The sequence below is a fragment of the Balaenoptera physalus genome (genome assembly GCF_965194825.1).
Source record: "Balaenoptera physalus genome assembly, chromosome: 4".
In the NCBI taxonomy this organism is placed as follows: Eukaryota; Metazoa; Chordata; class Mammalia; order Artiodactyla; family Balaenopteridae; genus Balaenoptera; species Balaenoptera physalus.
In genome coordinates this window covers 115,170,919-115,197,199 of record NC_138891.1, presented here as the reverse complement: position 1 = coordinate 115,197,199, position 26,281 = coordinate 115,170,919, and the positions used below count along the sequence as shown (strand labels likewise).

Here is a 26,281-nt window from a genome sequence, read left to right as displayed (position 1 = left end):
TAAAAATTGCAATGATAAAAGTCACCCACAGCCTATGTAGTTCTTTTCTTAAATATTATAATGTCAAAGATGATAAATATGTCTATAAATCAGGAGAAGGCCATTTTGAACTTTTACATGCTCACCTGTTAATAACATGTTTCACTGTTTAATATGACTGCGGTTAAAGACAATCTGAATTTCTCCTTGTAGCTGGTATAATGTTCATTCCAAATGAAGCTTTTATTGGTAAGAAAAAGTCTGTTTTCCTACTTGAATTTGGTGCTTAATTACTGCCATATATAAAAACCTCAAGGTGTTTAGGTATGCATTGCACAATGAATTTATCCTATGAATAATATCTCTCCTTAGTTAGTAAAAGAAGTTGCACTCTACACCGAAGTAACCAAGCAGGAAACTTTTTTCTTTTTTTTTGTTTTTTGTTTTTTTATTTACAATAACTTTGTGGGGAAGGTATGATCAAAGATTTAATTTGCTTTCTAGGGTGTAAGTGTAATTTAAAGTAAATAAAAGTTAAAAATAAAAGTAAATATAGTTTTTCAGAAAAAAGGATGTGTGTGTAGGGAGTGTGTGTGCAGAAGAGTGTGCGTGTCTGAAAGTTTAGCCTGGGTTTGTGATTATGTGTAAGGTGTGTGTGTGTGAGTGTACGTAGGAGTGTGTATATGAGCATAAATAGGATGTTGGGTGTAGTAGAGCACGTGTGCATGTCTGTATGTGTACCTGGGGGTGGCCCTGAGATGCATGTGTATACGGATCAAATGCTACAGAAACCAACATGCTAATGAACATTGCTCTAACGTGTTTATGTTTTCTTCAGACACTCAAGGCTAGTTTAATGGTGCTAAATGAGGTGGGCATTAAAACAGAGGCTATTTCCATTGGCTTTGTATGTTTTTAAGATGGTAAGTGCCCACGGAGAGGATTCTGATTTTTCCGTAAATTACTTTGAATTCTAAATTTGTGTGTGGTGTGAGTAAATTAGTCATCACTTTCATCTGAATTCTATATTTTCATTTTCATGAAACTAATGACCATTTTTTACGAAATAGAACTGTTATGTTCCAGTCCTTGAAATTCTAAAGCCAACCAGAACGAAAGCCCAGCGATAACACAAAGATGGGCTAATAAGACTGTATATAAAATTATTTAGAATTTTACTTCTGAAATATGTTGCATTCCAACAGCTGCCACATTCAGGAATATCAGCAGTTAACAAGGTACAGAGCCTATTTTTGTAAAGAAATAAGTATATTATTTTCAAATGTTTTCTGAACAACTAAGTAATTTATGAGGGACTTTAAATTTTTTGAAATAATGCTTCATGAATGGAAAAGGCCAAGAAGAGAGGAAAATATCAGTAATTCTATAACCCATAATCTCAGTGTCCTAGTCTGGTTGGGTAGTTATAACAAAATATCATAGACAAGGTGACTTAAACAACAAACAGTGGAAAGCTGGCAAGTCCAAGATCAAGGTGTGGGCAGATTGGGTTTCTGGTGAGAGCCCTCTTCTGGGCTTTCAGGGAGCCATCTTCGCACTGTGTCTTCACATGGCAGAGAAGGAGAGCAAGCTCTCTGATCTCTTTTTATAAGGTCCCTAATCCCACCCTCATGACCTCACCGTCATGACCTCATCTAAACCTAATTACCTCCCAAAAGCTCCACCTCAAAATACCATAACGTTACGGGTTAGAGCTTCAACATATGAATTTTAGGGGGATGTCAACATTCAGTCCATAACATTCAGGTGTGGAAAATGTATTTGAAAATCTGTTATTTATTGATTTCCACAACAAATATTTATTGAAAGTCTATTCCTTCCAACCACTTGGCTAGGAATTTAGATTTGGTAATAATAGTAATAATAACAACAGCAACAACAACTTGCACATATATAGCCCTTAGTACACCCAAGGCACTCTTCTAAACAGTTGCCTGTTTTTTGTATGAGTGGCTTAGTGAGCTAAGAACGCTTCTTACATTTTTAAAGGGTTGTAAGAAAACAAGAAACAAACAAAAAGAAAAAATAAATGACAGACAGCAAAGCCTAAAATATTTAGTATATGGCACTTTGCAGGAGAAGTTTGCTGATCCCTGTTCTAAGGTTTTACCATGTATTAACTCATTTAATTGTCACAACCCTATGTTTATTCTCATTTTATAGATAAGGAAATTGAGGCACAGAGGGGTTTAAAGACTTTCTTTAAGATCACCCACCTGATAAGTGGCAGAAGAATGTTCAAAATCAATCAGCCTTACTCCAAAGACCAATTATCATGATCCCTGCTCTGGAAATGCTCAACTGTTTTCTCATCTTTGGATTTAGCATATTTAAGAGGAAAATGATCTCCCGGTCTGTTCTTCTCTCTCCCTTTCTGTGCGTGTGCATGTATACATATATGAATAAATATATATTTATACAAATACAACACATTATTTTATCTCTGGAAACATTCGTTTTTACTCCTTATACACTTAATCAAGATCAAAAATATTAAATTTTTAGATGTAACTTTTATTATTTGTTTTTCTCATATTTCATTCTATATTCAGTTATAATGACTCATGCCAACAAAATTCAACTCTCAGTACTTTTTATAGGGAGTCACATTTTTATAATTTTATTTTAATTTATACTTACAGTTTAAACCTACTTGGTTGTAATAAAGTACAAAAAATGTTCTGATTACAGCACATCACACTCTTTTTTGCCTAGAAAGTAAACCTACAGGATGGTTTGTTCAGGAATATGCTTGTAGTATTCTTCAGGAATATGCTTGTAATATTTCTTTCTAAATGCCAAACCCACCACTTTTGGGTAACAGGTTTGGGGAAACCTTTAATACTTTTTTCTTTGACTTCCATGGTGGGAGTCAAGGGTGAGTGTTTCCTGGATTTAATGACTCCAGCACAGGAAAAAAAAAAAAAAAAACAGAAGGCAATAGGAGAGAGGGCAGGAGAAAAATGTCCTGAACATGGAGCCAAGGTTCTAACTGCCTCAGTGATCACAAAAAGTAAGACTGAGAGTGAGTGCTGTTAAATGAAACAAATAAAAGTTTCCTTGACTGCTGAACCCCACGTAAATACCCTGGTTGAAAGGAAATCGGGGCTCTATATTTTCTGTATTTTATGTCTTTGGAGGTTTTTGCTGGAAGTCCCAAAGCAGATTATTTTGAAAACAATAAAACCTGGCAGCCTCACCACCTTACTTGACCACACAGCTTTTAAAGAATTGGCCACTTAAAAGCATGACCTGATGCCTTGCTTTTGTTGCAAAAATTTAAGGAAAATATTTTTGTAATAGGGAAATTTCAGAGGTAATGCTAAAAATCACTAAATAATTTTCTTAGACATTCCCCACAGCTCTGATTTATTTAAAAAGAAATTAAATACACATTTCAAAATTTAACAGATAAACGTGGAATATCATATATTCAATTTTTATCTGAATAGAACAAATTAGCAGGTGTCATAGGTCGCAAGGAAGAGATTTTTTTAATTTCTTATTTTGCTTTCCCTTTTATATTACACATTCCTTTCTCTCTGAGGAATGTAGGTGAATTGTTGTGTATTCAATATGTTTGAGTGAAAGAACTTCTAAATATTAGAAATGTTTTTCTACATCTAGGCAGAGGTCAATATTTGGATTGATTTGTCCAAAGACACTTAGAGCTGAAGATTTTATTTAACAGATAGTTAGACAGATTGCACTTAATAGGAAGAGTTCCTGGATTAAATATTGGCTGAAAAAATGGGGGACAGCCAGTTTTTGTATCTCATAAAAATGGTAATGCAACAATTAGCAGGGTCATATTATAAAGCATACATTTTACTCTAGCTTAATGGGTCTAAGGATGAGCATCTATCAGCAAGGACGGATTTAGCATAAAATGACATGTAAATGAATTGATGACTGATCATAAATTAATTTTAGTGCTGAAGATATAATGGAGATACAGCAAGATGCCACTTTATCATGGTATTTTACTGCTCAGTACCATTTTGCAACAACTTAATGTCCTATCTGCAGTTCTTCCTTAACAGCTTGAATACATTTGAGATTTTTTTTGGCCTTTCAGCAATTTTTAAACCTGAGAAATTTGGAAAGATGGAAGATGTAAACACAAATAAATCTGGCTATGTTACACAAATTCATTTTTCATTAAATGTTTAAATAGTATTGATTATCTTTGTGCCTATAACATGTCAAATTGGTATGGATTGCTTTTAATTTGTGAAGAATCTCTACCTTCGCTGTTTTACCTAGTTTTCGTTTCAACTTTCATGGTTATGTTTACATTTATGAAAGAAAGCCAGTTATCACAAAAATGGCTTACTTTCTAATTGATGAATCAATGTTTTTCTTTTCTTATAATCATTGTCTTTTTTTTTTGTAGTAGTTTACATAAATCTCCAGATAATCTTTGATGTTTAAATATACAGAAAAAGAAAGAATGGTAGCCACAGAGAGGTGAAATCAGTAATCATTAAATAAATTTTAACAATTTTACACTACGGAAGAAATTTAATATACGTTATATACTTTTTTATTCATGGTGTATTGCCAATTTTCTTTAAAAATATTTCCCACAAATGTAGCCATTCCATATATCATAAGTACTCCATATCTCAAATAGAGAGAATGGGTTGTCAAACATGAAGACAGAGGAACAAAGAGGGAAAGAAAATTTTTTTCCTTCTGTTTGCTGCCTTCTTGCCCTCCATTTTGAAGGCAAACTCAACTATATTAAGCTGAGGGCACTTGCCCCTCTTTATAGTTTGTGGTGATGAGGTTTCCTATTGCCCATTATGGGCAAATCACTATGGTACACATCTCTTCAACTCTGAAGTCATCTATCTAGTTTCTTTGCTCTTACAGAGAGTGGTGAAAAAAGAATATCTTTCTATATTGACCAACACCCACATGAAGCCATGTCATTCATCCATGCTACTCTCTCTTCCCAGGGAAGGGAAAAAAGCATCAGGGAAAACTTCATGAATAACTGGAATTTCTGAGTAATAGTAAGGAGCAGTAATGATTGAGATAAGGTCAGAGCAAAGACCCAAAGGCCGGAAAATAGTTGATTTGTTTAGGAATTGGCAAATCTGTATGTGGAAATCCTCATATGAAGGACTAATTACATCACTGCTTTCCCCATTGTCCAAGTAATAACAAGAGTTGACTGACCTCATATTCCTTATTTAATAAATTTTCTGGGAGTTATTATGAGTATGTTCTTTCTGTAACTAAAGTAAGGCCATTGCTAGGAAATTACACATGGATTAGTATCCCATGCAGAATTTATACTGAATAATGAAAATATCGAAGGCATTTAATTCATTATGCCAATGTTTATTGAATTTTTGCTGGGAAATGTCCCTGTACATGAGGTACTAAAATGAATAATAAATAGTTCCTAATCTCCAGAGTTCCACTGTCTGGAAGAGAAAACATATGTGCAACAAACGCTAGTTTGTAGCGATATGATATGCTACCGTATGCATACTATTTGAAAAACACAAGAGGTAGAGAAATTGATTCCCTCTAAGACAGGGTTGAAGATGAAGTGGAGTCAGGTTGATAAAAGAGATGATATTGATTTGGACTTTGAAGTTAGGCACTGGGCAATAGACTTAGTAACAATCTAAGTCTATTGTGTGTCAAAGGAATGAGAGGCAATGGGACTGAACTGGCTATTAGAGGGAATGGGGCTGGAAAGGTAGGCTGGGCTAGATATTGAAGAATCTCAAATACCTCAGTCAGTGTTTAAATGTATTGGCAAACTAGGTAAGGCTTTGAATGGAAAGACAGAATTATGTGATAAATGTTCCAGAAAAAGTAATTCATATGACAAGGAGGAAGATAGAAGGGACCAGAAGGAAATCAGTTAGGAGGAGCTTAGGAATGAAACTGGAGATGTAGAAAAGGAAATGCTTGTTTGGAAAGTGAGTTTCAAATAGCCGGCACAGATTTATTTGCAGATTTCAGCAGACATTTAGAAATACAGAAAACAGGACATAGAAGGGACCAAAACTGAGCTTTCCCATGTTTCCAAAGTATCCTCAGTTCTAGGGTTTCATATTCTTTTGTGATCACTGGCTGAATCACTTTGATTTTTTCTTATCTACTGTAGCATTATATTGCAAAGCTGATTGCATCATTTCTCCTTTCATTTTGGGCTGTTGGTCCTTGACTTGTGATTATTAACTCAGAAATGGTTCTCTCAGAGGAGGCTCAGTTGCTGGTGTTATCTTGGCTTCCTTGCAGTGGCCTGTGTCAAGGGAATTTGTTTGGAAAGTAAAAAGTGTATCTATCTCCATGCTTTTGGCAAATAGAATCAAAACTCTTTCTTTTTCTGCTACACTTAATACCCTTTTAACTTCTCTCATCCTTCTAACCCCTCCAGTGTCTGTTTTCTCTGTCTTGAAAGTGCATAAACCCGTGTTATTGTATCCTGGCACCTGAACTAAGAGTACAAACGCTTGATCATGGCAACACTCCTAACTCTACTGCTGTCTCTTAAATATTGGAGTAAAGGGGGAAGAAAATCTATGGCACTTAACTTTAGTCTCTTTTATGTGAATATGTGTTTGTTTTATTTGGGAATATTAAATTACCTTCCTATAAGTACTTTGTGCCTCTCTTTTTAAAAATTTGGGATAAGCAACACTTGGTATTTTTATTGTGTCATACACTAATGGTACAACAACCTAAATATATATTGTAATGTTAATTGTTTTACGTAATAGATCGTCTCAGTGTGCTTTGGTCTAAGAAAAAAAGGATAAAAGTGTAAATGACTTGCTAAAAATTAAGAATAAGCATTATTTCTCAGTAGCATCATATTTTGCAGCTCTCTACACATAAAGCTGTGATTCTTTTCCTCTATTGCCATGTTGCACTTTGCAGAAAAATCCATGTTAATATCAGTGGTATTCTTTATAATGATTAATTTTCTAAAATGAAGATTAGTATTAAAGAGAAAACTGGAGGTCTTAAAGTAATTGAAAAACAAAGAAATCACACTAAGCTTTGAAAAAATAGAACTTTTCAAAAATAAATATTTTGTTATATTCTAAGTCTATTTGCTCTGGTATTATTTATACATTTTTGATTTTTAGTGTTTGTTATTTCCCGAGTAATTAGATTTTTATTTTAAATTCTTGAAATAATTCTAGACCTTCTGCAGTATGCGAGTGTAGATTTCATGAAAATTATCACTAGTCTGCATTAAATTCAAAATATATTCACACTATTTGTTCAACTGAGTTCTTGCTAAGTTGACTTTAAACACACGATAATTTATCGCAGTAAAAACGTTTTTCTCTGAAGTCTAGGCCTTAAAATATACATAGCAATTCTCTTTTAGAAAATAATAGTGTAACAATTTAAACAATGTAAGAATGGAATCATACAGAACATGTTTTGCTCATGTGTTGAAAACAGATACATGTCTTCAATGAGCTTCATTCTTCTGCACTAGAAACGTTTAAAACATAGATGATGCTTGCACATGGCTAAAGAAGTCTTGGTGAAACCCGATTTAACCTCAAGGACGAGTGAGGAGTGCAGGCTCTTGTTCATTAGTATAGTATGTACAAGCCGATGAGCTATGCAATATATACCACTCACTAGACAACTACATTTGTTTTTAGGTTCAATGGTAAATGGATGGGGCTCTGCATCTGATGAGGACCGTAACTTTTCTAGTCATAGATCTAGTGTAGGTAGCTCATCAGATGGCTCCATCTTTGCCAGCGGCAGTTTTGCACAAGCACTGGTGGCAGCAGCAGATAAAGCTGGTTTTAGGCTGGATGGAACCAGCCTTACAAGAACAGGTTGGTAGACTGAGTCAACACTCTTTGCATGAGAGAATCTTGTCCTTGGACACTGAGCTATTTACCTTCTGTCCTTTCTCCTCAGCGAGTCTGACTGTAGGGTTTTCTTTAATATGCATGAACACAGTTTGGATGCTTGGTTATCAGACAGAACTCTCTTCTGATGCTCCCTTTGCAGAGCCAAGAATGGGCTCCTACTCACCACCTTCCATCCTTTGTTCCCCTTTCCCTTCGTGGCTCTGCTGATTAATTGGAATATGCTTCCTTCTTATACTACAGCAAAGCTGCAACTCAGATTGCCATTAAATTTTCAATAACTCACACTTGGCGAAATTCTCACACAATCAATAATGTACCCAGTGATTAAAATTATTCAGCTTTTATCTCCATTACTTTCCTTTACCCCATTTCTTTCTGCAAATGCATTTTCTGGGAAGGCTTTCTCAGCATGGGGTGAATGGGTCTGAGGCTGTCAGTCTAACAGTTCAAATGGCTGATGGTCTTATTAGTTGTTTGGCTGTTAAGATTTTAATCCAATAATTTATTATTTGTTTTAAAGGATGCTAATTAAAAATACACCCACTGCATTTGCAAGTTAAATAAAATGATGACTACTTGTATATTGTTCTTTATCACGATCTAATTTTGGTTTCTGAAATTAATAAATAATATAAAAGACCAAATATGTAATTTTTCACGTTTCTGATCATTAACTCAAAAATAAATGTGGGATTCACTCTATTAATAGATCAGTAATTTTGTAATCATTTGTTTTACTGAACAAAATAACTTTGGCATGATCTTGTTACATGACTATGTGTACTTCTTAAATGCACATAGAAGAAACTTCTGATATATGAATTAAACTGAGTTGCCTTACAAAACAAACTAATGAAACTCTAAATGCATTTTTGAAATCTTAATAGTATTCAAATAGTAAAGAAAAATAAATGACTTTGACCCTTCACTAAACTCACAAGTTATAAAAATGAGTCTTGGAAGCTTTCTTTGAATTATACCATCACATAATGTTATGCTATTTCTTTTGAGTATGCACTAGGCATCTTCAAAGTAAAGAAGATTTTCCAAGCATTGCAGAGGTTTATTTTTCATATAGCATCTGAACTAAAATATGTTGTAATATAATGGTTATTTGAGTTTTCTTGCTTTCTAAGGCATAAGTCAGAAACTTTATGTTGCCTGAGTGCTTTTTGTGGCATAGCTATAAGCAGAACAGTGAGAAAGTGCAAGGAAACTAATAAGTTAGAAGGCATAAGTACATTTCTTGCATGTATGCTAATAGCTAATAAAGCATAAAGCAATATCATGTCACATTGACTTAAAATGTAACTATAACAGTAATTTTGAATGAAATGAAAACATGCAATAGAGACTAAATACATGTACATAAACCAACCCTCTCATACCATAATAAACATGTTATTAAAATCATAAGATGTTGAAAATTTATTAGCTTACCTTTTGCCAGAATATATTTCCCTGCATATGTACACTAAACTACAAGAAAAGGACATAGCACGTTTCATTTTTCAATGAGAATTTGGAGTCTGCTCAGATACAATACTATTCATCAGAAAACACCTATTGCACTTTGGATATACAAGGTGATTTTAACCTGCTATCTATCCTATACTATACACTAATGTTATTGAGTTTCTGCTAAGAGAGGTAGAATTCATCGTGTATGTGTATGGGTGGTAAGGTCAATTAAATATATGTATCTGAGCAGACCTTTCATGTAAAATTTCAAATGTAATTACTACAGGACATTTTTCTGTGCTCAAAGAGAGTTTGTAAGATTCCAAGGGTGAAATTTGATTCAACAGATAAGACAGTACATAATTCACTTCAGAAATAGCTTCTTTAATTTTAAGAAGTAAAAGCTGCATGAATTTGCCTATATCTATGAAAATATTACTAAGATTGTCAAGGTTAAATAAAAATATAATCAAGGAATATTGAAAAAAAGGAATATTGAGTTTTTGGTTAGTGGTTTTGTTTCATATTCATTTGTTTAAATTTTTTCAGTGGGTAGTATGTTGGTTATAAAAATCGGACCAACTAAATGCAGCAGGGCATATTTTTTCTATGGAGATGCACCAGTATTTTGTATCTTCAAATGTCATCTCCAGGCAGGTTTAGAGGCTAGTCTTAGAGCAGAAATACAAGACAGAATCAATGTCTTATAATAACATTCTCTATACCTCATTCCCTTTGTTTACTTTTTAGGCAAAGCCTTTACCTCCTCTCAAAGACCTCGACCAACCAGCCCATTTTCTACTGACAGTAACACCAGTGCAGCCATGAGTCAAAGTCAGAGGCCTCGGCCCACTAAAAAACACAAGGGAGGGCGAGTGGACCCACAACCAGCATTGCCTCACCGAAGGGAAGGAATGACAGATGGTAGGTTTGTTTCCTTCTCTCGTCTCCTAACTGAAAAGACATGCTCTGTGCAATCATTAACTTAGATTAAAGAAGCTGTGGTAGATTAGGCATTGCCTTGTTATATAACCAGGCTGAACACCTGGCAATGTGGTCTTGTTTCAATAAAACACCCTCTTTTTTTTTTAACAATCTGGAATTATTTCTACATTATCCAGCCCCAAGAAATACAGGCCATACTGCTTTGCAATGTTGATTTTTCTGCTGTTCTGGCATTTTCCATTAGTGCTTTTTAGTGAACATTCCTTTTTAAGATTAAGGAAGAAAACATAAGTAGCATTGCAGTTGCCATGTTGTTGGATCATTTTTGAAATTGAATTAAGATATCTTAGATGGTATTTCACTTTTGAAAAAGACTGTGTAGTGATTTCCAATTTAGTAATTTTTTAGTTTCATTAATTCCAGGGCTAAAAATATGCTATAGATCATCTGGTTGATGGATCAGTAAACTTTTTCTGAAAAGTCCAGATAGTAAATATTTTTGGCTTTAGCGAGCCAAACAGTGTCTGTCAAGACTACTCAACACTACTCAATTGTAGTGTCTGTGAAGCTATAGAAAAAATGTAAATGAATGGGTGTGACTGATTTCTAATAAAACTTTATTGACAAAACAGGCAATGGCTTAATTTGGCCCATGGGCCATAGCTTGCTGATTTATTTCAATTCTTTTATTTATGTATAGCGTCCAGTCTTTGAGTATTTGCTTAAATACTGCTAGTTTCAGGAAACAAAATATTATTGGACAATATCCTTGTTCAATAATGAGTAGCTCATCAGCTCAATATTCAACTTAATTCTCATATGTTTAAATATAGGAATAAAAGTATTTATCCTGAAGTTTTATCCTCAGGAATATGTAAGATAATATATGTAAAAAGCCCAATATAATGTCAGACCCAAAGGTAAATTTCTTCCCCCTTCTCTGCAATATCTCCTGCAAGCACACACACTTTTTCCTGAGATAGTACTACTAAACATCAAAAAGATGAACCTAGCCAAGCTGCACATTAGAACCGTCTGGGAACTCTTAAAATATACCCTGGAGATTCTGATTTATTTGTTCTGGGGTGAAAACCAGTCACGAGTATTTTTAAAGCTCCATGGGAGAATCTAATGTGCAGTCAGCTTTGAGAAGCTATAACTGAGTTCTGCCCACTCATCTCAGTCTCTTAGACTCAGACATTATAGGACAGAATGAGGCTTAGCTGGAAAAGAAGTATTTGTTCTTTATTGGTTTGGGGGTAGATCCTTAGCTGGCAGCCACGTTGTGCTTTCTCTTGTCATTTTATAATGCTAAGAAGACTTTAAAAGCCAAAATAACTTGGTCTAAAAGCCTTCAGGTTTACTTATCTTTCCATCTTTCCTGCTTACTTTGTCCCCATTGGAAAGTGTTTCTATGGAATACAAGGGTAAGGGTACAATCAAGATTTTGATTCTCTGTAAGTGGATATCCTGTGGTGAGCAAAAATGCTTATTACCTCCTTTCTGCCTCAGATGATCTAAAGATTAGCTGAGCACTTGAAGCGTTGATCTTGTTCCCTCTAAATAAAAAGGACTACTCTCACTGATATTCTAGTTACAAATCTCAGCATTAATAATTTTGTGTAATTTTCCTGATATAAATGTCATGGAGAGAGGAAAAAATCCAGGGACAATATGGGTTTTTTGTGGCTTTTCCAAAATGTTGGAAGATCATGTCCAGAATATGTGGAAGATGTAAAATATAAATCAGCAAAATAGAGAGCTCTTTTCTTTCTTCCTAAAACACTTTCCTTGCAAGCTTTCTTCAGAATGTGTAGTTAAAACAAGCTACCTCCTAGTTTAAAGCATGATCAATATATTGCTTATATTTCTAAAAAACAAATAGGTTCCTAACATTTCAAATTTACTGGCATTCCAAAAAAGGTTATGGATTAGGTGCTATTAGTAGATACATTTTGGAAGTGGTGATATTGCAAAGCAAATTTTGGCTCACATGTCTTTCCAAGTGTTTGATCCAAAGACATTTTAGTTATGATACAAGGACATTTTTTTGGATAGCACTCTACAGATTATCCTTAAGGATTTTGTTATTTTACCACAGATGTATATGTTGTAGCTTTTGTAAGGTATGAATCCATGCATCAGTAATAAATTTATAATATTTGTATATAAAATCAAACTGTTCTTTTGAGGAAGGTTGCTATTTAGTAGCACTTAACTTATAGACGTTTTACCATAAAATTTTTGCATTATAGATTTTACAACAGTGTTTTATGAGTACATTAATCAGAGTAATTATTGCTAGCTGCTATACCAAACAGCTTCTATCCCCTCAGTGCCTTAGCACAGTAAGCATTTATTTCTCATGGACTAAGTTGTAGTGTAAAGATGTATGTTTCTTAAATATTGAGACACCATTATTTCCAAGATGGGACCTTGATGGTTTCTGAGTGAGGGGAAGACAGAACATAGGTGATTATTTGAGAGGTTCTATGGCTAGTCCTGAAAGTGGTACATGCCTCCTTCATTGGCAAGAACTCTGTCACATGGCATCAAACTAACTACTGGAGTGGGAAAGTAATCTTCCCTTGTGGCCAGTAGAGGAATTGGGAGTGGTAAGCAACCTCAGTCTCTGTCTCAAAGACTATGCAAAGACTCACACACATGTTAAGGAATGTTCTTCTCCCTTGGATAAAGTCTCACCTGAGCAGGCATTGTTCAGTTCAAATCATCTACTGCATTTGCATAAGCCAAAGAATATCCTTTAAAGCCAATACATTGACCAATGCTAAACAAAGGAGGCAGAGAGGTAGTTCTCTATCTGTCAGCCTTTTTTCCCATCTCCTTCCAGCCTGTCCTCCCCTCACCCTACTGTCTATTCAGAGAAGGGGCTCTTTTCCAGCTCTACCATGGACTAGCTTTGACCATTGAGCAAATTTCTTTATTCATTAATCTATTAATTCAAATATTTATTAAGCTTATACCAAATGACAGGCACAATGGGAACCGTACAGACAAAATTCCCTGCCCTCCTGTAGCTTACATTCTAGTGAGAGACGATAGATAAAGACCAACATAAATATATAAGTCAAAAATAAAAGTATACAAGATGGTTGTAAGTGTCATGGAGAAAAAAAAAAAAAAACATAGGAAAGAAGTTGAGAAATATAGAAGTGGGGGAAGTTTTAAACTAGATTGCTCAGGGAAGGACTTACCAAGATGATGACATTTGAGAAAAGACTGGAAGATTACAAGGGAAAGAGCAATGATGATATCTGAGGAAAAGTCATTCCAGGAAATGAGAACAGCAAGTGGAATCCTGAAATATTTGATACAAAGGAAATGGAGCAGTGTGACTTAAGCAGAGAGAGCAACAAAATAGCCTGTGAAGTCAGACAAGTAAGTGAGGACCAGCGTTCTGTAGGACCTTTAAGTTTCTATAAGGACATTGGCTCTTTACTTTGAGTGGGAAACCACTGATGGTATGTATGTGTGTGTGTGTGTGTGTGTGTGTGTGTGCGTGTGTGTGTGTTTAAGGCAGAGGAGTAACAGGATTTTCCTTATATTTTTATTAAAAAACAAGTCATTCTAGATGTTAGGTTGAGATAGACTGAATGTGCTTCTATGTGGAATCACAGAAACCACATGGGAAATTGTGGAAGTAATGTAGGGAATAGATGCTAGAGGTTCATGTCAAGCTAGAATCAGTGGAAGCAATGAGAAATGTTGAATTCTGAGTATGGTTTGGAGGCAGAGCCCACAGGGTTTGTTAATGAAATTAATAAAGGCTGTAAAGCAGGGAAGCCAAAAATTACTTCAAAGTTATGGCCAACTTGTAGTAATTGAGATGAGGAACACTAGAGAGGAAGTATAGTTTGTGGAGGAAGATCTAGAGCTCAGATTTCATGTGTGAAATTTGAGATACTTTCTAAACATCAAAGTTGAACTCTCCAGTATGGATTTAGTTAGATGAGTCTGGAGTTCATGGAAGGAGAGACCCAGGCTGGAGATACTTAATTTCTTTATGCCTTTTTTTCTTACCTAAAAAAAAGAGTATAATAATGGCACATATATCATTGAACTGTTGTGTGCCTGACAATAGCAAATCCTCAGTAGGCCAGCCAGAGACTCTTTAGTGAATTGATTTAGTTGAAATGAATCAACAGAGAAATGAATAATAAATTTAATTTAAGTAAACATATTTGATTACATACTTTTATTTTTTCCACAGCCATTCTTAATCTCATCTTTTTTCCAATTTGTTTATTTCAATGTGCTTTCAATGTTCTTTCTTCTTAGACTATACAAACTCCAAGGATATTACTTAATTACGTAGCCATATAATTTCAGGTTAAATTAAATAGTAATCAGAATTTTAGCTAGCATAAGCAGATGCCATTTTGGCCATTTTAAAAATTAAGCTGCTCTGATGGAGAATAAAAATCGGTGACAAGATATGTTATTTTAGAAGCAAATATAATAATTTCCCCCCAACTGGCAGTCCGAAGTCCAATTACTCAAATGAAATAATTAATTTGCATTTATAATAATACAAACTGAAGGGAGTCAGTGTTGAATATAAAGAAAATACCAAACTCATTGGTGGATTATTCAACAAACAGTTTTCTCAGGATTGGATTAGCTCTTCATTTTGGAAGAAATGTTCCAATTGCAACTTTATTTTCCCAGATAGAAAACCTGTTCCCTTCAATAATTAGTGATTCATAATCTAACAAGAGGACATACATAAGAACTGGGAATGTTGCTCCAATGTGGGAACTCCCGAAGCAGATACGGAGGAGATTTTCATTGTTGGTTCAATGGAGGACAGTATTATTTTGTTCATAAGAGAGAGCATGAAGCTTCTTAATGAAGTCTTTAAAAGGAGCAACTTAGCCTTCCTTAAAGAAATTATGTTTTGTACACAAGAAATTTATACTTTCCCCTTTTAAATTTCATGAACAATATTATTAGAAACAAGTGCATCATTACTAAAATGGCATGGGAAATAATTACCTATGTTATATACAGTATCCTCTATTAATGATATAAGTATGTATATTGTCCATGATATTTGATCTTTGTGAACAAATAACATAATTAGATACTCTAAGGATGAACAAAGAAGTTTGCAACAGCATTCCAGAAAAATGAGAAGAAAATAATCCAAAAGAACGTTAGAATGTTTAGAAGATTTCAAAATCTTCCACAAAGTAATTTCAGGACTAGTATAATAGTATAAATTATATAATAGAACTATAATACTTAAAGAAATATGAAAGAAGGGATTATGATTTCACAACAAAAGACATTCAAAATATAAAAGTGTCATGGAATGAAAAGCTAATAAAAGAAAAATGAAAAATGAGCTGAGTATTTGAACTTTTAATTTTTTCATATCGATATTTAATGTAAAGAGCTTTTATGAAAAATTATCTATTCCACTACATCTCAGATTTTCATGATGCATTGTCTACTCTAGCACCATGAAGCATATTCTATCTAAACTCTGAACATTCGTTATTACTTATTAAAATTAATACATTGGAAGATTATAATATATTAGTTGTAACTCATTAGCTAACTCATGAAACGAACAGCCAGAATTGGTTGTCAGGCAGAGTGTTAATTGCATTTCATAAATGTTAGCTTAACCCTTTGACTGTTGCTAAATGTGCCACGTACACGGATAAGAGCAGTCATACGCTGTGTATGATACGGCATACAGTTCTTAATTTCCCAAGGGCAACATTTCCTATGGAGATTGGCAGGGCAGCTTTTATTCTTCCCAGGGCCTTTTATTAGCACGGCTGCTAGAATTTCTATTCACTTCGTGTCTTGGTGTTTCTACTTTGGGGAGGTGGCAGCAGACAATGGATTAAAGATGGAGAAACCATAAACTGCTCTTCACACCTTGAACATCAGCCTCAATGTGCAATTGAAAACACTCTCTATGTACAATAGTTGGATAAAGCCTGTTGATTTTATTTCAAAGACACTGTGATCAAAAGATAGCAAAGAGATCAATAATGTGCATTTTAGATATAAATAACTGACCTTTTCCTCCCCCAAATTCATTTCGCATAGGTGATACCTGTAGGAGGGCAAGGGTTTTTTCTTCATCTTGAATTAAAACCTGTACTTTTCATTACATTTTAGTCCATTCTAAACATTATTCAAAATTTTTAGATCTTCCACCACCACCAGATCCCCCTCCCGGTCAGGGTTTAAGGCAGCAAATAGGCCCGAGCCAGCATGCTGGTAACGTGGAAAACTCAACAGAGAGAAAAGGAAGCTCTCTGGACAGACAGCAAGCATCCAACTTAGAAGACACAAAGAGCTCTTTGGATTGTCCAGCTAAAACATCCCTAGAGTGGCAGCGACAAACCCAGGAATGGATAAACTCCACAGAACGCCAAGAAGACATACGGAAAGCCCTCCACAAACAAGGTGTTGGACCAGGTGTGTTCTGCACAGTCCCAAGAAAGTGTGGACTTTTACTTTTTTTTTTCTACCAGGTATCTTGGAAATGCCAGTTGTTTAAGGGCATCGGAAATGCGTTTGCTTTGAATCACTAATTGAAGTTGGAATTCCGCAGCAGAGATCACGAGCACATCCCTTAAGGCTGAGTCAGTTCAGTGAGGGGTTGTTCCTCAAGTTTACCTCTGCATAGGGTCTTTGAGCGCAAGAGACCTCCAGGCTTCATCTGCAGTGCTCAAGAGACCATTTGATTTTTTTTGTTTCTTTTGCCTTTTAATGTTTGTATTGAGTCCTTTTAGACCACTAAATTTCATCTTTAGTGTCAGTTGAATCTCTGCCTTCAACCGTTTTTTCATTTTGACTGAAGTAACTAGTCATTTTGAGAGGAGAACTCGCTTCAGTCAAATAGGTAAATTAATGGAAATAACAAAGTTGCATATAAATAGGCAATCACAGAATTCTCATATTAGAAAAGGTTAAACTGGAGCCTGCACTTGCTCCAACTGATTCAATTTAGTTCATAACACTTCAGTGAGAAATGTTTTTGTTTATAACTCAAACTTCCCGGAAATGTCACAGAATAAGTTTCATGGTTTGTGGTTGGATTTTTTTTGGTAGGGGGATGTTGAGCCACTTATAGAAATGGATTTTCTAGAACATCTCTTCTTATGTCAGGATTCATTGAGTATTAAAACATACACACACACACACACACACAATTGAAAGAGTTTCCTTACACATTTTTTTATTCATTTGGACTCAGTCTTTTCTGGATATGTCCTCTACTCATGCATTTTCGATAATTATATTTTGTCACAACTTGGTGCTTAAGGTTTTAGAAGATACAGTTATAAAAAAGCCAAAAGACGATAATATTAGTATCTAGATTTAGTGGAACATTTAGGATGCTTACACCATTAAGGTTGGGAGAGAAAAATCACGTGACCCTTGTCATTAAAGGCTATCTAAAAAGAGAAATACTAAATTCAGTCAGCATTTTTTTTAGTCATCTAATCGCAGTAATAATAACCCATACCTAGAAAGAAAGAAAAAACAGAGAGGTGGAGAGAAAGAGAGGGGGGAAAAAAAGAAAGAGGAAAGAAAGTAAAAAAAGAGAGAAAGAAAAAAGTTATTTCAGTGTTATTTAGTAATGCACATCATGAATTATTTTTAGAGAGATGGCACATAAAAAGAATATGGACATTATTTATTAAAATGAATGAGTTTCTCTTTTTCTTTTAAGGAAATACACAGCTTTTCAAATAATGTATTTCTATCCAAAGAAGCAATAGAAATTTAAGAAGCTTAGTTTATTAAACTAATATATACTTATTTATCTAAGTTGATTGAGAAAATGTTGCCATAATTTAAACTAAAACAAAAACCATGTTCCTTCCTTCTTAATGAAAAAAGTAAATTGCAGCCTCTTTGAACCCAGAAATTATTCTCAGAAATGCTTTAGTTAAACAATATGGTTATTGTATGCAAATATCTTTTAAACTGAGTTTAAATTTTGCAAATAATATATAACATTAGATACTTATCCCAAGATCTCTTTTAATTTAATCCTGCCTCAGTTCCTATTGTAGGACATGTTGCTTGCACATAGAAATTCCTTTACTATTTGGGCCTTATTAAACTCTTATTTTTAATTTTACTGAAGAGTGGAATCATAAAATAGCCTAGCTTGAGCTTAGTATTTAAAGTTAAGTTTGTTTTGCCTCCACATTGCTGTTCAACGCAACCTTTTGTGTTTCTTTTTTCAGAGGAGACCTTGGTGCCCTACAGCAAGCCCAGTTTCCCATCTCCAGGGGGTCATAGCTCATCAGGAACGGCTTCTTCTAAGGGATCCACTGGACCTAGGAAAGCCGAGGCATTGAGGGGAAGCCACCAGCGCAATGCCAGCGACCTTCTTGACATAGGATATATGGGCTCAAATAGTCAAGGACAGTTTACAGGTGAATTATGTAAGTGCTTTAGGACGTTTAAAAGGCTATGATGATTCAGAAAGACGACTGGGTTAATAACGTAAGGGAGAAAAAAGTTTTCCTTGACCCTCTTAGGATCTCTGACTGGGTCTGAAAACCAAACGGATGAGATAGATTAACAGGAAAAAAGCATACAGATTTTATTGAATTTTCACATGAACATGGAGCCTTCACAAGAGAATGAAGACTCGAAGTGAGCAGAGCAGGAAGCTTTTCAATCCTTTAGACAAAGAAACAATAAATGCGTTTAAATTTGGTAAGACAGAGAGGTTTGGGCTAGGAGTAGTACATGGTGAAGAGGTAACTGAGAAGATAAGGATTAGTTTAACAAGGTTTGTTTGTACAGATTTCTCAGCCCCAAATTCCCCATCTCTGGTGACAAGACTATCTTCCTCCTCCTGGTACTACAGGGTGGGTACCTGTCACATAGGAGATTTTATGATCCTTCAGGAAAGGATGAGGTGGGAGAGGTCACAGTGACCTCTCTGTTTCTGCTGTTGTTTTCCAAACTCCCTCGCCTTAAGGTATTCAATATGCCAAGGTACCACACATTTTGGGGTAGCATGTCCTGAACCCATACAATGACATTGCCACAATAAACAAATTTCAAATTATAGAAAGCTTGCTTTACTATGAGAAAAAAAATTATGATTTTGAGTAGGTTTGGTTATAATGAAGACCACTGCTATTTACATCAGCCAAATAAACATTTTGCTCTTTCATTTGAATTATTCTGTGCAAAAATTGCATAATTTAGGCAATTAATTTTAATACTTACAAATTAATTAAATATAGTTCTTGTTGTAGTTTTCTTTGCCTTTTCTTTCTTATTTAATAGGGAAATGTTGGCCCTTGAGTAGTTTTAAAGAACCTCCTTGGGAATTCCTCATTCCTTAGCTGCTCTTCATTTATTTATTTTTTTAAATTTAGGCAGTCAACCTTGAAAGGTTGATCTTTGATTTTAGTAAGTTTTAATACTTGAATTATAATAGCATATAAATAAATTTCTCTTTTGATAAAGAACTGTCATTGGTAGTTAATATAACTAAACTACTTTCCAAGTATAAAATACTAGAGAAAGGTAGGATGTCACGGTATGTCACACACAGTAAAAAACATTGAACTCTTTGTGTTAATTTCATCATGAAAGTTACCAATTTCACTATCCAATGTCAGAATTATACTTGCTGAATATTTTCAACTGCTTCTGTGAATTCAGTTTATCTGAAGGAATAGCCCTGAATTCCAATCTTGTCAACTTTTACTGGTTATGTGAGAAGAGAAAGTAAACTACCTTCTTAATTTCTCTACCTCCTTATCTAAAAAATCGTATTACTCTTATGCTCACATCACAGACTGGGGGATGCCATGAGATAATGAAAGTGAAAGTACTTGCAAAACTGTAAATTTCTTTATTAATGGAAGTTATCATTACTGTTGTCTATTAATAATCTGATTAAGATATGCATATAATTTTTCATTTGATTCAGGACTACTTGGATTTTTCTTTAACTATTATATTGGAGTAATTATAGACTCATAAGAAGTGCAAAAATGATCTACTCGGATTTTTGTCTCCAAATTTTACAGTGTTTTTTTTCTTTCACTTTCCATAAGTATAATTTTTTAAATTCACAACCTCACAAAATCCAAGATGTTATCTTCATCTATTATCTGTTTCCTTTGCTTTTTGTTATGCTGATCAAGATAAAGAATACTTACTTTAAACGCAAACTTATTTCTGATTTTTTTTAAATCTCTTTATAGAGTAACTGAGAGGAGACATGCAAAGCTGCTCTGAAGGACCATCAGGTCTGAACTCATGGAAGTGATGACACTAAACAGTGCAATGAACAATTTCTATTTATGTACTATTAACAGAACTGTAAATGCAATGTAAAGACACACAGCCACACATATCCCACAGATATTTTACTTGTGTTCTTCTCTTAAGTACACCACCCACCTTAACTCTTTCTTGTCAGGAGTATATAAAAAAAGAAAGAAAACAAAGCTCGCCCTCCAGGAAGAAAAGGATTTTCCTCTGTATATAATTTCTTTCGTGCATTGCTATGCAAGCTCACTCTTTTTAGCTCTGTTCATATTATTGTCTGTTCTTATTGGTCTGTTGTACTATATGTGAATTAATAGGCTGTGGTGCCATATATTAACTTTTAATTGTGTAACTTTTATGTTTAAATTTTGCACTGCAATTTTATTTGGTGATAAGCACAAATCTCTACTCCTCGTGACATGAAGAAAAAGACTGAATGTGAAGGGAGTTTCTGTACTGTAAGCTAGGTTGGATAATGCTGGTTGTAACCAATCACGTTAGGGGGTTTTCAGTTGGGGTGTAGAAATAGGAAAGATGCAAAGGAACAGTGGTGTTGGCGAAGTCTTCTTGGAACATCAGGGACTGAGTCAATTAAAAAAAAGCAGAAAGGTGGCTTTTACTATTGACAAAAGCAGGGGTCAAAAGAAGGAAGTTGAAGTCTTAAGACTGAATAGGCATTAAAATATACAGGTAGCAATGATGTACTAAACTTGCTTAAAAAAAAAGAAATTAAAGTTATATTTAGAATCAACTTTACCTGTCATTGTAATTGACCCATCTGAGAACTACAACAAGCAAAAGGAAATTCAGGTGTTTCACAAGAGCTGTATTTATATTACAGTTTTTTTAAAAAAGCATTTTCTGAATTACCATAACTAATCTCTCCAACTCATTAAGTCAGAATATAATATGAAGTTCCGCAAGGAAACAAACAAAATGAACTCTAGAGTATCTAGCAAATAGTTAAAGAGGCAATTTATTATTAGGACATACTCGAGCTGCTTCCAAATATAAAAACTCTATTGCAATATCATCTTGTTTCATCTTTCTAATACATGTACAGTACACACTAGAGGATAGAGCTGCATCACTTAAATTCATGATTTTTTAAAAATAATGCAGTCTATATACAATTTTGTGTTTTATTTGATTAAGAAGTGAAGTTATGCCACCAAATATATAGCCAAATTGTAAGTGCTTAAAAAGCAGTGCTCAGAGTATGTTCAGTTCACAGTAGGTAGAGTTATTGGAATAAATGTTATGGTACATTCTCAAAAATTGGCTACCAACTAAAATATGTTTGACCCATTTTGAATGAGTAAATCGAAAAGAAAAATTTTAAAGAAGAAAAATGCATGTTTATACACTTTTTAAATAAACCAAACCTCGTAAGTGGACATTAATAACAGTGTCCTGCCTCATTTGTTTACACGACTTTGAGAACAAGAAGTTCCTGAACATCAGTCAGGTATCGTCCAAATGAATATGACTTTGAAATATATGTTAGCTACTGTACATGTATAGTCAATCAGTCAAGTAGAAGAGAACTTCCCTGAATTTCCCAAACTTTCCTGAAATTCCCACTTGTGACATTTTTCCATGTGCTGCCTACACAATTGTAAATTCTACTTCTAGTTATACTTTCTCATGTTTTTCCTATGATGTGTTCAGTAGTTGGTACTATGAAAAATATTCAATGTAATGATTAGGATCGGTTCTAAAATATGGGGCCAGTTTGAATGACAGTTCATACTCCGTGCATTATTGGCTCAGTCACCAATTGTGTGTCATATTGTTATAGCAAAGGAAGGACATAGTTCAATGTTTCCATCTTTTTTATTCCCCGAGACTGCATCAACACAGGCAAGAGTAGAGGAACATAATGTTCTTTATGGGACCAACATCTGCTTGGTCCCATGTAGTTCATTTCTTCATAGAAGAGGAAAAAAATTCTGAGACCCACTTACTAATCCCTTTATCAACTTTCCACCATCAGTGCCTGAATTTTAATGCAGTTTGATTTCTCTGGGACAGAGAGACTGGGGAAGATGAGAAGTGTCTGTGAAGAATGAATACATACTTATTCACAGCTCTAAGATGTGAGGAATTTAATTATTTATGCAGTTCCCTACTTCACCTCTTTCTATTTAAAACAAAGTTTTGTTTGTTTTTCTTTCCTCTTTATGCTCCTCTATAACCCAGTTTAGCCTAAAACTTTCATTACGCATATTACACATAAACCTTTACCCCTGGTAACTGGCAGGTGTATGTGACTAATAAACTAAGACTTCAAAAGCAGAGTATGTGTATGCAGGTGGTTTCTGGAGTAATGCAGGGCAGAGCATCGTACCTTCCTGATTGTCTTCAGTGCATAAAAATTAACTGTTTTGGTTAGATTATATCAGGCCTTATGGTTACTTGGAATGTTCTTTTACAATAGTTCACATCCTCTGTTAAGTCTAGTTTTAAATTAATTGATTTCAGTCTAATACTGCACCCAAAATATCCTCCTCCGTAGATATAAAGCAAGAAAAAATACCGTGGCAATTCACATGAATTCGGGAACACTACCAAAAGTCAAAAGCCTTTGTCAACTTGCTATATGTAAAAAACTTCCAATAAGGATAAGTCAGAGTATCATGAGAGCTACCATGAATTTTTTTCATTTTTGAAGCCAGTTAAATGAATGTGGAAATTCACAGAGCTCACGCTTGTGCAGGTCTAAACAGAAGCCTGCATAAGTTGTCAGGAGGAAGCCTGGGTGGGAGAGAATATAATCTTACCTTGCACTCACTGGCAGCGCTGCTATGCAGTCACGCCCAACACAAGCACAGCTCCATTCTTAACATGCAAGGTCTGCACTGGGGCCATGGCCGAATCAGTGCTCCAACTCAGGTGTGCCTCAGTGTATGCAGGCAGAGTCGCCCTACCCCTTCTCCAAATCTTCCCCGTGCTGTATTTAAAGTAAGGTGGGAGAGTACGGGGGCATGAAAACAATTGATTTCTTCACAGGATTTGAATCCAGTTCAAAGGAGAATATAGGAAAATCCAGACCAACATTTAAGATATCCTGTAACCAAAGGGAAGTAAAAGCATTGCAAGTTGACTTTCTCTGTAACAAAACATTAAATGGTGTTCTATGTCCTAGTCTAATGCTCTGGCTATTTAAATATACCTTCAATGGGATTTGAGTTGAAAGTTTGTATGAGTTTAATAGAACACCTCCAAATTTCTATTCAACAAAGTTATGTAATTGTCCATTGACAGCATAATTATAATACCAATGAGCTCTTAACTGTGGTTTCTCCAATGGAAAGTGATTGTGTGTCAGTATTAAAGATATGCAGAACCGTAACATTCACTGATTTGTTCATCTGCTTCTGTATATTGTATTTATAGAATTACATGACAAGAATTGGTGTAAAGCAACATGTCTTTCCACATTATCTTAGAGGTGAAGTTACTTTTATTTTGCTTCTCTGCGATATGTACTTCAAATGAAACACCATAATTTTTACTAATGAAGTTCAATTTTTTCTTATCTCATAATTTTCAAAAGCATTTATTGTGACTTTAAAGTGTTGCAACATAAGGGATTTTGTGGCCGTGGGTAGACTTTTTATACTTTGTTTTATAGATGTACTTTTCTTTTAACTGTAGTTTGTTTAAGTCACCAAACAGTGTCCAAAATCTTAATGTGTTTCATTTGATGTTGTTAGATCGGAAAAGAAATTGGCATAAAATTGATTAATAGTATTGTCAAAGAATTGTGTATTGTGTACTCACTGGGAAAAAAATAAAATATATTCACATTTCAAATCTGTAAAAAAGCCATTTATGTAAAACAGACTTGCTTGTAGACAAATCAAAAACAGACCATTTTGTCACTTTCAGAACTCTACATTAATATTTTGTGGCCAAATGCATAATCTCATTTTCTCATTTGGTTATGGGTTGGTGGTGATTAATAGAAATTGGTGTTGACTTAGAGTAGTGACTAAAAGTCACTGATGAAAAATGTTAAAAGCGTTTGAAATTACAGATCCCACTCTATCAGCACTACTTTACAGATCTGATCTTCCCCATGCCACAAAGGCCTTCAGATAGATAGAATACAAACTTCTTGGCTCATTCGTTTTCACTAAGTACAATTACAGGTTCAGATGCTCTGTAAAAATAAAAAGAATTTTTGAGTTCTTTAAATTAATAATCATAGTAACAGGAAAGTGAAAAAAAAGAAACCTTTAACTCTAAATATTTTTTAAAATACATGGTAAGTGGACAATACATTTCAGAGTTTAATTTACATTAATAATAAAATAAAATAGTATTAAAATAATTACAAATAATGCTGTCTTAATATAATACAATGGCAATATATAATATATGTGGTTAAAGAAACAATATATCAGTTACCAGTATGATAAATGGTAGAGGAATTACAAAACAATCATTGCTCTATTGAGTCTGAGTGTACCATGGAATCTCCTGCAAATGGCGGAAGTGCAAAGTTACCAGAAAGGTTTATTAAAGATACACTATGCTCTATTTTTTCCCCACTATTCTCTCTTAATTATTGTACATGAGCTAGAGAAAAGATGTATCAATGTTACAAGAAAGCATTTAAACAACAAATAATATTTAATGTCCTCAACTTGTGAAAATGTATTTTACCTCTTTCAAAGAAGCAATCAGGAGAGTTCATGCTAAATTTCACTTTATAGCAGAGATGTGAAATAAAACTGCAGTAACAGAAAACTGTCATAAGAATTCAAAAGAAAAGGCAAGTAGAAAGACTTGCTAAGGGTGGGACGGGGAGGGGGCTGGGATTCGTGGGGTGGGTGGGGAGGTTATATGCCATCTCCAAAAGCTCTCAAAGACTCTTTCACCTTGATGAATTTAGCGTTTTGTTTTGGTCTTCACCCCCAGAAGGAATTTTCTTCAGGCCCAGGGAAGGAATCTGGTACACAAGAGTTGCAAAGTTGTCAAGAATCCAAGTGACAGATGCAAGACACTTGTATGATTGTGCATTTAATTTATAAAGAACTACAAAGGTGACTTCCTTTGCATCTTCTAATCAACACATTTTCTCCTTCCAGCTGTCAAGCTACAAGAAATATATATATATATATATATTCAGTTATCTTTGTAATTAATAAAGGAAAGATACTTTTATAATTCAAATACAATGACCTTGGGCTCAGGTCAACCTCCAATTTGCAGGCCCTTGTAACTGCCCTTAGGTCACAGCACCATATCACCCTTTGTCTATAAAATGCCTTGGTGGATACAGCTTCTGGGTAGTAGACAACATTTTTTGGTCAATTTTTAATTTATTTATTTTATTATTTTCATTTTTGTCTGGGTTGGGTCTTCGTTTCTGTGCGAGGGCTTTCTCTAGTTGTGGCAAGCAGGGGCCACTCTTCATCGCGGTGCGCGGGCCTCTCACTGTCGCGGCCTCTCTCGTTGCGGAGCACAGGCTCCAGACGCGCAGGCTCAGTAGTTGTGGCTCACGGGCCTAGCTGCTCCGCGGCATGTGGGATCTTCCCAGAGCAGGGCTCGAACTCGCGTGCCCTGCATTAGCAGGCAGATTCTCAACCACTGCGCCACCAGGGAAGCCCAAGAAACGTATCTTTTTGATTAATGTTTTTGAACTAAGGGAAAAGAGGCCTGAAGCAATACTTTCCAAAAAATTC

At 34.8% G+C, this 26,281-nt stretch overlaps 1 protein-coding gene across 12 annotated transcripts in view; it reads left to right on the top strand.

The window, feature by feature from the left end:
* Nucleotides 1–24,404, top strand: part of ROBO2 (roundabout guidance receptor 2) — a 1,245,885-nt gene extending 1,221,481 nt beyond the window's left edge. For 3 of the 12 annotated variants that reach the window (XM_082460296.1, XM_082460292.1, XM_082460299.1), the window contains exons 25-28: nt 7,656–7,838; nt 10,089–10,262; nt 16,473–16,745; nt 18,530–20,511. In XM_082460296.1, the coding sequence (XP_082316422.1) occupies nt 7,656–7,838; nt 10,089–10,262; nt 16,473–16,745; nt 18,530–18,762 (863 nt within the window). In that variant the 3' untranslated portion in view covers nt 18,763–20,511. The other 9 variants (XM_082460293.1, XM_082460295.1, XM_082460294.1 and 6 more) reach the window with 5 other exon arrangements.
* The last annotated feature ends 1,877 nt before the right edge of the window (nt 24,405–26,281 follow it).